The sequence below is a fragment of the Hippopotamus amphibius genome, chromosome 5, assembly GCF_030028045.1.
Source record: "Hippopotamus amphibius kiboko isolate mHipAmp2 chromosome 5, mHipAmp2.hap2, whole genome shotgun sequence".
In the NCBI taxonomy this organism is placed as follows: Eukaryota; Metazoa; Chordata; class Mammalia; order Artiodactyla; family Hippopotamidae; genus Hippopotamus; species Hippopotamus amphibius.
Window position 1 is genome coordinate 136273551 of NC_080190.1, and position 13428 is coordinate 136286978.

The 13428-nt window shown below is 36.8% G+C and overlaps 1 protein-coding gene across 1 annotated transcript in view; it reads right to left on the reverse strand.

Annotated features, from left to right (window-relative positions):
* STK3 (serine/threonine kinase 3) overlaps positions 1-13428 on the reverse strand; it is a 316883-nt gene that overhangs the window by 77753 nt on the left and 225702 nt on the right. The window contains exon 10 of the mRNA XM_057735647.1: positions 1308-1483. Coding sequence (XP_057591630.1) covers positions 1308-1483 — 176 coding nt within the window. The remainder of the gene's footprint in view (positions 1-1307; positions 1484-13428) is intronic.

Here is a 13428-nt window from a genome sequence, read left to right on the forward strand (position 1 = left end):
CATTACTCAGTAGCTCATTTCAAACTGTTTCCCAGAGGCTGTTAAGATTTATTCCAACTGAGTCAAGACAGAGTTCTCTGATGCTAAGTACTCTACGTTATTCATCATGTTCATGAATGATTTAAAGCTTGAATATCTGCATTCTAAATAATTTATATATTTTTAAAAGGAGATAGCATAAAATGAAATCTTACTAGAACTAGAGAAATACAGATTTTATTTTTCTAATTTATAACTCAAAATTGAGAAAACAGTAAGGAGATACTACCATTAATGTTTTTAGACTAACCTGTACCACTGCTAATATTTGCTAGCACGTAGTATTAAATTTATTGAGGATAGATTTTGAAACTTTATTACCTGATTATTAAAAAACTTAAATAATCACAATATTTAGGAGAAAAGTATTTAACATTAAAAATATTTATAATCCCAAAGCATTTAAAGGCACGGTGACTAAGCAAAATGGCTTGATATACTTAAAATTTTTGAAGATATATCTAAAATTTTATTATAACATAAATACATTTATTAACAAATACAGCTGTAGTCATTTTACATGAAAATCTTACAGAACAATATACAAAAGTAAATGCTACTTATGATACATGCTAAAGCAAAAATTTACCTTATAAAAATTTCTACTCCATTAAAAAACTGATTTAAAAAATTTACTCTCTCAAGTTGTGGAAAGAGTTGTCTTAGAATTATTTACCTGTATTATATGCATTCTTTAAAAGAAATAAATAACTAGGAGCAGGACAGAAGAAATAAGGAGAAAATGCAACAAGAGGCAATAAGGCACAGTTTTATACTGAAGTTTAGATTCCTAACCAGACATAGGACTATTATTTCTGACAAACCAAGTGGAGTTAACACTTAAGTAGAAACTATCTGAGTTAATTTTCAAAGTTGAGGCCAATTTCTCAAAGTCTATGTCATAAATATTTTTGCATCCTTTGTTTAGGAAACTGAATTTACTGTCAGAAATATCTCATATTTGCATTATTAAAAACATCTTTTGAAACAGTTGTCATTTTAGTTTTAAAGAGTCCTAAATATTTCTCTAAATTTGGGCTATAATTTATTTAACCATAAGCAATTATTTACATTTCTCTGCAACTACATTTCTAGAAGCAAACTATAATTTCACCATTCCCCTACCCATATATGGCAATATAATGAATATTAAGTCTATAATTTTAATCATACACACACACACACATAGACACACACACACACGACCTGTTTCTTGATGTGATGACAAAATAAAGGAGAAAACAAATGAAGAATTAAAATGTACTTACAAAGTCAAAGTCTCCATCTTGAGGAACTTTCCAGTTATCAGGAAAAACATTTTTGGACATAGGGAAGGGTTCATGCATATTCTGATTACAGTTTTCATGACTCTTGCTCTTGAAGTCCTGTTTATCAAAGTAATCCATGAAAGATGGTCTTTGTACTTGTGGTGAAGTTGCATTTCCTTAGGTAAACAAAGAACGTGAGGGTATAAGTTCTCACAGTTACTTAAAGAACTATGATTTTTATTAAAGTATTTTTTATTAATCAGTATAATAAATTTTCACTGGTCAGATTCAAGGCCAACATAGTCAATTTAATGAAGAACAAAGCAAAATAAAATAAGAATGAAAAAACAAAAATACCCAGGTCAAATAAAAAGTCACCTAATGATTACGCAGAGACCCATAATATTCTTAGGTTGTAGAAACATGTCAGAATTTTGGCAGAATCTTTATCATAATTTTATTAAAAATCATTTCAAATATATTTGAAATCGGTCAAAGAAAGTAAACATTTTAAACCTCAGGTTTCCTTTTGTTTTGCTTTTGTTTTTGTTTAACATTTAGGCCTGCACTGTTGTTGTCATTGTGCACCACTATCAGCTGTAAGAAGTTATAAGAACTTACCCAGGTTCCTCCTCTGTCTCTTTGATTACTCCTTCATAGTCTTTCTAGCCGATTCTACCTCCTCCGGGACTCCCATGGTTTTACCTGTCATATTTATATCTGTGACCCCTAAATCTATTTCTCCAGCCCAGACCTTGCTCCTAGGTTCTATACCTGACTTTCCCATTGCTAACTATTGGACCTGAGGTGAGTTAGAGTTACCTCGAATTTACCAGTTCTAAAGCTAAATTCAAGATCTTCAAACCTACTGCTTTTCCACATGCTCTCTGTCTGCAAAAGTCAACATTCTTTACTTAATCCCCAAAGTGATCAAGTTGAGAATTAACCCAGACTCTCTTTTCCCATCAAACCAAACTGATCACTAGGTCTTTTTAACGCTACTGCTCTATTCACTCCTGCTACTGTCTTAGTTTAGCTTCGAATCATTTCTTGCCTAGGCCACTGTAGCACCCTCCAAACTGGTCTCCCTGCCTCATTTCAGTTTTGAGTTTAGTTACACTGACAATATAGTGACCTTTCTAAATGCGAATTAAACCATGTCTTTCTTCTGTTTAGAATCTTTCAATGGCTCCTCATTTTCTATACTGAATGATTAAAGTAGAAAATAAACATTTAGAATAACTAGATTTTCCCAGTGATTTTCAAACTGTTCCTTAAAGTCCTAGAGTTTCAATAAAAGATCCTAAGTGATCACCACAAAGACACTTCCCTATACAGTTCTCCAAACAGCTCTCCACCTTCTTAAAAATTTCCTGTGATAGGACATAAACTTCCCCACAAGGAAGCCTGTTGGGCAACTCTAACTTACAAAAGTGTTTTTTTAATGTGAACTTAAAATGTCTTTCTGTTATTTACACTCATGTTCCAAATAAATTTCTCTTTCACATACCAGTCCCTCAGGTATCTGAAGACAGATAATGGCTCCTATCTTGGTTATATTTTTCAGGTGAAACACCTCCAGTTCCTTTCGTATGACATGTTTTTGAGACTCATCATTATATAGTTTACTTGCCTGTGGAGACATTCCAGTCTCTACATGATTCTCTAAAATCAGACATAACATTGCTAACAGTAATCTGGCCAACTCAGAATGCATTCATAATAGTACTGATGCAGCTTAAAACTATAGTTAGTATTATGAAAACTAGGTAGCACCATTGGCTCAGGATGAGCTATAAGGTAACTTTGTAAAAATTTCTGCAGTCGGAGAAGTAAAAATCCAGCCAGAAATGAGTAGTGGCAATAGAGGAAAGAGGAAGACCAATGCTTGGGACTAACTGAAGAAAACAAGGAAATCACTGAGAAATTTCATTCCAGGAATCTCCTCTTTCATTTGCAACAGTCCTGTGCCGACTTCTAACCCTCTGCTAATCAGAAGCTTCTATCCCAAGTTATAGAAGCCACCACTAAAATGCCCTAGTGTCTCAAGGTGAAAAAGTTGTAACCTAATTCCTAGGAAAGTGCTGTTTTCTTGATACAAGCATCGCCCCTCTGTTTCTTCTTGCTCTTTTCTCCTGCCTGGAATGCAGACTTACTGGCTGAAGATCTGAGTTATTCTGCAAGCAGAAGGATGAGAGTACTACCCTAAAGATGGTGTCACAGAAAAAATCTCTAATGGCATCATGAAATCACTCTGCCAATGTAGGACACTCTGCTTCTGGATTTCTTGTTAGATGAGAAAAAAGACATTAATCCTATTCATTTAAACCATTGTTATTTGGTTTTTCTGGTACCTATAACCAAATTCAGTCCCTAACTATTACGTTTCTATCCCCAAGTGGAGGACATAGAAAGGTATAGGAGCAGCAACCTTCAATTTTACTACAGAGCACCCCAACTGAAACTTCAAATTCACTACTATATGGTGCTTTAATGATCACTACACTTCAAATATATTAGTTTTAAGGGTCTTCTATAGGCTGATCTCAAAACCTGTGGTAAAATGCCTGTTGGATTCCACACTCAAAATTTTGGAAAATAACCCATTCCTACGTTAGAAATAAACATTCTCACAGAGAATTAACAAAAGTCTAAAAGTCAACTGAAATAAAAGATGGTAGTCTGTTCCATTAGATGTTTCTGTTTGGATGACTTTATAACAGGATATTATTAACCAAGATATGCTTATACACAATTTTTTATTCAAATGCATGTGCTTACACTTCTAAATATTTTCCATTGTTTAGTTTAAAACTTACTATCAACATTTAGAGTATATCTTTTTATATACAAATAAGGTTTTAAAAACAATTAAAAAAAATTTCTAAGGAGGAAAATAGGTTAGGTATGTTTTAAAAGTTAATGCGAAGGAGTAGCTGTAACTGGCCAGTCATATTTAACCACACGATATGAAAAACATGTCCACAGTGTGCAGCTGAGTCTCCAGGGAGATGCATGTTCACAGAAGGGACAAAGAGTATGACGCTTCTGACTTACAATTTATTAAAACAAAACAAAACAAAACACAGTAGGCCCTTCCACAGGAGGGTGAAGCAGGAAATCTCAAGATAGTAACCACTGTCATATGTGACTGTGGTTGCTATGGTGAATACTTTTTTTTTAAATACACAGAAAATAATCATATAAAACTGACATCAATTTTTTCAGTTGTAGTTGAATTCTGACCCTAGCTTATAAAAATATTTTTTATTTTAATAAATAAACTTAATGTTCAAAATTGCCTCGTCCCTCAATTTTGGTCCCAATTCCATTAGCAATAAAGAATACAATAACCATCACTCAATCCTTTTGTGCATGTGAAATTTTATAGAAAAAAATTCCTTCCTCTCCTTCAAACATTCCCTAAAACATACACAAGAAAACTAAATTGTATGATATATAATAACTTTTACAAAATATGCCAGTCTACTCACAATTACTCACTAACTTTTCTAATTTACACATCTTCTAAACAGGTGAAAGTTGTCATGAAAATTTAAATATATAAAGGAATTTTTATAATACTTTAACAAAATGTAATTCGTTTAATTTTTAATTTCTTAGCATGATTATGACAAAGATAATCAAATGTAGAAATGAAATAATCATAACTAGCATAATGTATTTCAACATCAAAGGATTTATGAATATTACCTAATTTGTTCTTCTAAAAGAATTTAAGATGTGGGTGTTCCACTGAGTAACGATCTTAGAATCTGTCCTTTAATTTTTTGCCAAGAGGATAGTGAATATATATAAAAACCAGGATGTTAATACAGAAGCTACAGACATCAGCTTTTTCTTAATTTCATCAGACTGTAGTTGGAAACAAAAGAGGATACAGACAACATGGAGAAGATCCAGAGGCTATTCATAAAAAAAGATTAAAAGCTTAAAAAATAATACCTGCACAAAGGTTAAAGGGAATGAAATTGTTTAGCCAGGAAAAGTCTGAGGATACAATTTAATAAGTATGTAAGTATATATGAAGGGGTCTTCCACAGAAAATAGTGACCAGCTGTTTTCCATCTCTAATGAACGCAAAATAAAAGGAAACAGGAGCGAAAAGATGGTGGCAAAGTAGAGAGACGTGGAGTGCATCCCTCTCCACAGATGCATTGGGAATGCATGGAAGGACGCAGTCATTCCCACAGAGAAACAGCTGAACACCAGCAGACGGCCTCGGACACCAGAAAGGGCTGCGGGGAGCCCGACACAGCCGGTAGGGAGGCATCTACGACGGCTCAAAGAGGGTGAAGCGGCGGAGCTGAGGCAGACGGGAGGGAGTGAGAAACATACGGAGGGTCCGCAGCGCAGCTCAGCGTTCCCGGACCGAGACATCGATCCGCGGCTGAACAGAGGGTCCAGGAGCGGGAGCGTGGGAACCGGAGAGCTGCTTCAGGGTGAGAAACATTGTTGCCGGTAGGGTGACGGACCCAAAGGACAGGAGGGAGGAGGTCCGCGGAGAGGAGTGCCCGTCCCTGAGAGCTGCCTGGCCATGATGGCGGCTGGAGGCTGCAGGCTCACGGGCGGAGGGGTTGGAGCTGCGCGGCGCGTAGCCTCTCTCTCTCGGCGCCTCTGCAACAGGCAGTGGAGAGACGCCCCTGGGCCACCTAAGGCGCTCAGGGATAACGAGCACCCTCAGGCACTCGGGCAGGGCTAGATTAAAACCCCTGGAAACGCCAGCAGCAGGGAGGCTGCCGAGAGAAAAAAACAACAACAACAACAGCAACCAAAAAAAAAACCCGAGAGAGGGCCAACTCTAAGACTTTTACGCCTGAGCCACCGGCGTCCCTCTGCAACAGGCACCTCCAAGCCCGACTGAAACATCAGGGCGCCACTGCTCACTCACTCCCAGGAGAAGGAGCCACTGTTGTACCCTCTCCCTCCCCACACACCGAGGCTTACAGACGAACAATAAAGGAACCTCTGCTGGTCACAGAATAATGCAAAAAAAAACCCAAGGCAAGGAGAAGGACACTTATAGCTGAGACGTTAAGGAAACAGAAATAGTAGTATCAATACCTATTGAACTGGTCCATTCTGGGATCAGTTCTGGATTTTTTTTTTTTTTTTTGCCTTTTTATATACTTCTATATCTAGCTAAGTTTTTGGTAGTACGGACAATATATCTCTCATACTTTCCTTTCATCCCTATCTTTTATACATTTCTATTTCTTTCTTTTTATCTGCATATTTCCAACCACATTACGCTCTTCTGTTCCCCTTTCTTCCAGCCATTTTAAGTTTATTTTATCTTAACATACTTATAAGCAACACTATCGGTCTGCTCAGACTCCTTGCTCTATTCTCCAGATGACACACTGCCTTGGTATTTAATATTAGGCTTTTGTCTTTATCTTAGTTCTTAGTACAGTTGTCTAATTACATTCTGAGAATCTCCATTCTCTCTGGTGGTACTCTGGCTCTTTTCTATACTTGATCCTAGCTTACAAAATCTCCTTGGATTGATGTTTGTATGTGTAGGGTGTTATTTGTTTGTTTGTTTGCTTTTGCTTTTGTCTCTGATTTGTTCTGTTTCAGTTGTCAATTTCTGTTAGGTTTCTCTTTGAATATCTGATAGCACACTGGGGTTCTGTCAGGTCTTTCTAGAGCCTTATGTCCTAACGGATTCAGTAATTGTGTGTCTTATACATGTATGTGTTTCCTAGACGTAATATTCGTTTAATCCAATACTTGGACATTAGTCTGAGGCTTGGACAGTCTTCTATAAACACCTCTATCGCCAGGACAAGCAACCCCAAAAGTCTGGACAACCATGAGGAAACAAAGAAACACCACGCAGGCAAAGGAGCAGGAAAAAAACCCACAAGATCAAATAAATGAGGAGGAAATAGGAAAAATGCCTGAAAAAGAATTTAGAGTAATGATAGTAAAAATGATACAAAATCTCGACAACAAAATAGAGAAAGTACAAGAAACAGTTCATAAGAACTCAGAAAAACAAACAGCAATGGATAACAAAATAACCGAAATTAAAAATACTCTAGATGCTATAATCAGCAGAATGACTGAGGCAGAAGAACAAATAAGTGAGTTGGAAGATAGAATGGGGGAAATAAACGCCACAGAGCAGGAAAAAGAAAAAAGAATAAAAAGAATAGAAGACAGTCTCAGAGACCTCAGTGATAACATGAAGCATACCAACATTCGAATTATAGGCATCCCAGAAGAAGAAGAAAACAAGAAAGGGTCTGAGAAAATATTTGAAGAGGTTATAGTGGAAAACTTCCCCAACATGGGAAAGGAAATAATGAACCAAGTCCAAGAAGCACAGAGAGTTCCATACAGAATAAACCCAAGGAGAAATACACCAAGACACATATTAATCAAACTAACGACAATTCAACACAAAGAAAAAATATTAAAAGCAGCAAGAGAACAGCAACAAACAACATATAAGGGAAAACCCATAAGGATAACAGCTGACCTTTCTACAGAAACTCTGCAGGCCAGAAGGGAATGGCAGGATATACTGAAAGTCCTGAAAGAGAGAAACCTACAGCCAAGAATACTCCACCCAGCAAGAATCTCATTCAGATTTGAGGGAGAAATCAAAAGCTTTCCAGACAAGCAAAAGTTAAGAGAATTCAGCACCACCAAACCAGCCTTACAACAAGTGCTAAAGGAACTTCTCTAAGTAGGAAACACAAGAAAAGGAAAACACCTACAAATACAAACCCAAAACAATTCAGAAAATGGTAATTGGAACACACATGTCAATAATCACTTTAAATGTAAATGGATTAAATGCTCCAACCAAAAGACACAGACTGGCTGAATGGATACAAAAACAAGACCCTTACATATGCTGCCTACAAGAAACCCACTTCAGACCAAGGGATACATGTAGACTGAAAGTAAAGGGATGGAAAAAGATATTCCATGCAAATGGAAATCAAAAGAAAGCTGGAGTAGCAATACTCATATCAGACAAATTAGACTTGAAAGTAAAGACTATTAAAAGAGACAAGGAAGGACAATACATAATGATCAAGGGATCCATCCAAGAAGAACATATCACAATGGTAAATATCTATGCCCCCAACATAGGAGCACCTCAATACATAAGGCAAATGCTAACAGCTATAAAAGGGGACATCGACAGTAACACAATAATAGTGGGAGACTTGAACACTCCACTTACATCAATGGACAGATCATCCAAACAGAAAATAAATAAAGACACACAAGCTTTAAATGACACATTAGACCATCTCGACTTCATTGATATTTATAGGACATTCCATCCAACAATGACAGAACACACTTTCTTCTCAAGTGCACACGGAACATTTTCCAGGATAGATCACATCTTGGGTCACAAATCAAACCTCGGCAAATTCAAGAAAACTGAAATCATATCAAGCATCTTCTCAGACCACAATGCCATGAGACTAGATATCAATTACAGGAAAAAAAACTGCAAAAAATACAAACACATGGAGGCTAAACAATTCACTCTTAAACAACCAAGCAATCACTAAAGAAATCAAAGAGGAAATCAAAAAATATCTAGTCAAAATATCATTGTCAAAAAATGACAATGAAAACACAACAACCCAAAACCTGTGGGATGCAGCAAAAGCAGTTCTAAGAGGGAAGTTTATAGCAATACAGTCCTACCTTAAGAAACAAGAAAATTATCAAATAAACAACCTAACCTTACACCTAAAACAACGAGAGAAAGAAGAACAAAGAAACCCCAAAGTGAGCAGAAGGAAAGAAATCATAAAGATCAGAGCAGAAATATTATTATTATTATTTTTTTTTATTTTATTTTATTTTTTTGGGGGGTACACCAGGTTCAATCAACTGTTTTTATACACATATCCCCATATTCCCTCCCTTCCTTGACGCCCCCCCCTCGATTCCCCCCCACCCTCCCTGCCCCAGTCCTCTAAGGCATCTTCCATCCTCGAGTTGGACTCCCTTTGTTATACAACAACTTCCCACTGACTATTTTACAGTTGGTAGTATATATATGTCTGTACTACTCTCCCGCTTCTTCTCAGTTTCCCCTTCACCCCCCGCCCCCTCCCATACCTCGAGTTCTCCAGTCCATTCCCTGTATCTGCTTCCCTGTTCTTGTCACTGAGTTCATCAGTACCATTTTTAGATTCCGTATATGTGAGTTAGCATACAATATTTGTCCTTCTCTTTCTGACTTACTTCACTCTGTATGACCGATTGTAGTTCTATCCACCTCATTACATATAGCTCCATCTCATCCCTTTTTATAGCTGAGTAATATTCCATTGTATATATATGCCACATCTTCTGTATCCATTCATTTGTTGATGGGCATTTCGGTTGCTTCCATGTCCTGGCTATTGTAAAGAGTGCTGCAATAAACATTATGGTACAAGTTTCTTTTGGGATTATGGTTTTCTTTGGGTATATGCCCAGGAGTGGGATTACTGGATCATATGGAAGTTCTATTTGTAGTTTTTTAAGGAACCTCCAAATTGTTTTCCATAGTGGCTGTACCAACTTACAGTCCCACCAACAGTGCAGGAGAGTTCCCTTTTCTCCACACCCTCTCCAACATTTGTGGTTTCCAGACTTTGTAATGATGGCCATTCTGATTGGTGTGAGGTGATACCTCATTGTGGCTTTGACTTGCATTTCTCTGATGATGAGTGATGTGGAGCAGCTTTTCATGTGTGTGTTGGCCATCTGGATGTCTTCTTTGGAGAAATGTCTATTTAGGTCTTCTGCCCATTTGTGGATTGGGTTATTTGCTTTTTTGGTATGAAGCTGCATGAGCTGCTTGTATATTTTGGAGGTTAATCCTTTGTCCGTTGTTTCATAGGCAATTATTTTTTCCCATTCTGAGGGTTGCCTTTTAGTCTTGTTTATGGTTTCTTTTGCTGTGCAAAAGCTTTTAAGTTTCATGAGGTCCCATTTGTTTCTTCTTGATTTTATTTCCCTGATTCTAGGAGGTGGGTCAAAAAGGATGTTGCTTTGATGTATGTCAAAGAGTGTTCTGCCTATGTTTTCCTCTAGGAGTTTTATAGTGTCTGGCCTTACATGTAGGTCTTTAATCCATTTGGAGTTTATTTTTGTGTATGGTGTTAGGAAGTGTTCTAATTTCATTCTTTTACATGTTGCTGTCCAATTTTCCCAGCACCACTTATGGAAGAGGCTGTCTTTTTTCCATTGTATACTCGTGCCTCCTTTGTCAAAGATAAGGTGCCCATATGTGTTTGGGCTTACTTCTGAGTTCTCTATTCTGTTCCATTGATCTTCCTTTCTATTTTTGTGCCAGTACCATACTGTCTTGATCACTATAGCCTTGTAGTATAGTTTGAAGTCAGGAAGCCTGATTCCACCAACTCCATTTTTCCTTCTCAAGATTGCTTTGGCTATTCGGGGTCTTTTGCGTTTCCATACAAATCGTAAGATTTCTTGCTCTAGTTCTGTGAAAAATGCCATTGGTAATCTGATCGGGATTGCATTAAATCTGTAAATTGCTTTGGGTAGTACAGTCATTTTCACAATGTTGATTCTTCCAATCCAGGAACATGGTATATCCCTCCATCTGTTTATGTCATCTTTGATTTCTTTCATCAATGTCTTAAAGTTTTCTGCATACAGATCTTTTGCCTCCTTAGGCAGGTTTATTCCTAGGTATTTTATTCTTTTGGTTGCAATGGTGAATGGGAGAGTTTCCTTCATTTCTCTTTCTGCTCTTCCGTTGTTCGTGTATAGGAATGCAAGAGATTTCTGTGCATTAATTTTGTATCCTGCTACTTTACTAAACTCATCAATGAGTGCTAGCAGTTTTCTGGTAGAGTCTTTAGGGTTTTCTATATATAGTATCATGTCATCTGCAAAGAGTGATAATTTTACTTCTTCTTTTCCAATTTGGATTCCTTTAATTTCTTTTTCTTCTCTGATTGCTGTGGCTAACACTTCCAAAACTATGTTGAATAACAGTGGTGAGAGTGGACACCCTTGTCTTGTTCCTGTTCTTAGAGGGAATTCTTCCAGTTTTTCTCCATTGAGAACAATGTTGGCTTTTGGTTTGTCATATATGGCTTTTATGATGTTGAGGTAATTTCCTTCTATGCCCATTTTCTGGAGAGCTTTTATCATAAATGGATGTTGAACTTTGTCAAAAGCTTTTTCTGCATCTATTGAAATGATCATATGGTTTTTATCCTTCAATTTGTTGATATGATGTATCACGTTGATTGATTTGCGTATATTGAAGAATCCTTGCATCCCAGGGATAAACCCCACTTGATCGTGGTGTATGATTTTTTTAATGTGCTGTTGCAGTCTGTTAGCTAGTATTTTGTTGAGGATTTTTGCATCTATATTCATCAGTGATATTGGTCTGTAGTTTTCTTTTTTTGTGACATCTTTGCCTGGTTTTGGTATCAGGGTGATGGTAGCCTCATAGAATGAGTTTGGGAGTGCTCCGCCTTCTGCAATATTTTGGAAGAGTTTGAGAAGGATAGGTGTTAACTCTTCTCGAAATGTTTGATAGAATTCGCCTGTGAATCCATCTGGTCCTGGGCTTTTGTGTGTTGGGAGATTTTTAATCACTGCCTCAATTTCTGTACTTGTGATTGGTCTGTTCATGGTTTCTATTTCTTCCTGGTTCAGTCTTGGAAGATTGTATTTTTCTAAGAATGTATCCATTTCTTCCAGGTTATCCAATTGATTGGCATATAGTTGCTTGTAGTAGTCTCTCATGATGTTTTGTATTTCTGAGGTGTCCGTTGTGACTTCTCCTTTTTCATTTCTAATTCTGTTGATTTGCATCTTCTCCCTTTTTTTCTTGATGAGTCTGGCTAATGGTTTATCAATTTTGTTAATCTTCTCAAAGAACCAGCTTTTAGTTTTATTTATTTTTCTTATGGTTTCTTTCCTTTCTTTTTCATTTATTTCTGCTCTGATCTTTACGATTTCTTTCCTTCTGCTCACTTTGGGGTTTCTTTGTTCTTCTTTCTCTAGTTGTTTGAGGTGTAAGGTTAGGTTGTTTATTCGATCATTTTCTTGTTTCTTAAGGTAGGACTGTATTGCTATAAACTTCCCTCTTAGAACTGCTTTTGCTGCGTCCCATAGGTTTTGGGTTGTTGTGTTTTCGTTGTCATTTGTTTCTAGATACTTTTTGATTTCCTCTTTGATTTCTGTAGTGATTCCTTGGTTGTTTAATAGTGAATTGTTTAGCCTCCATGTGTTTGTATTTTTTGCAGTTTTTTTCCTGTAATTGATATCTAGTCTCATGGCGTTGTGGTCTGAGAAGATGCTTGATATGATTTCAATTTTCTTGAATTTGCTGAGGTTTGATTTGTGACCCAAGATGTGATCTATCCTGGAAAATGTTCCGTGTGCACTTGAGAAGAAAGTGTAGTCTGTCGTTTTTGGATGGAATGTCCTATAAATATCAATTAAGTCGAGATGGTCTAATGTGTCATTTAAAGCTTGTGTGTCTTTATTGATTTTCTGTTTGGATGATCTGTCCATTGATGTAAGTGGGGTGTTCAAGTCTCCCACTATAATTGTGTTACTGTCGATGTCCCCTTTTATAGCTGTTAGCATTTGCCTTATGTATTGAGGTGCTCCTATGTTGGGGGCATAGATATTTACCATTGTGATATGTTCTTCTTGGATGGATCCCTTGATCATTATGTAGTGCCCTTCCTTGTCTCTTTTAATAGTCTTTACTTTCAAGTCTAATTTGTCTGATATGAGTATTGCTACTCCAGCTTTCTTTTGACTTCCATTTGCATGGAATATCTTTTTCCATCCCTTCACTTTCAGTCTATATGTATCCCTTGGTCTGAAGTGGGTTTCTTGTAGGCAGCATATAGAAGGGTCTTGTTTTTGTATCCATTCAGCCAGTCTGTGTCTTTTGGTTGGAGCATTTAATCCATTTACATTTAAGGTGATTATTGACATGTGTGTTCCAATTACCATTTTCTTAATTGTTTTGGGTTTGTATTTGTAAGTGTTTTCCTTTTCTTGTGTTTCCTACTTAGAGAAGTTCCTTTAGCACTTGTTGTAAGGCTGGTTTGGTGGTGCT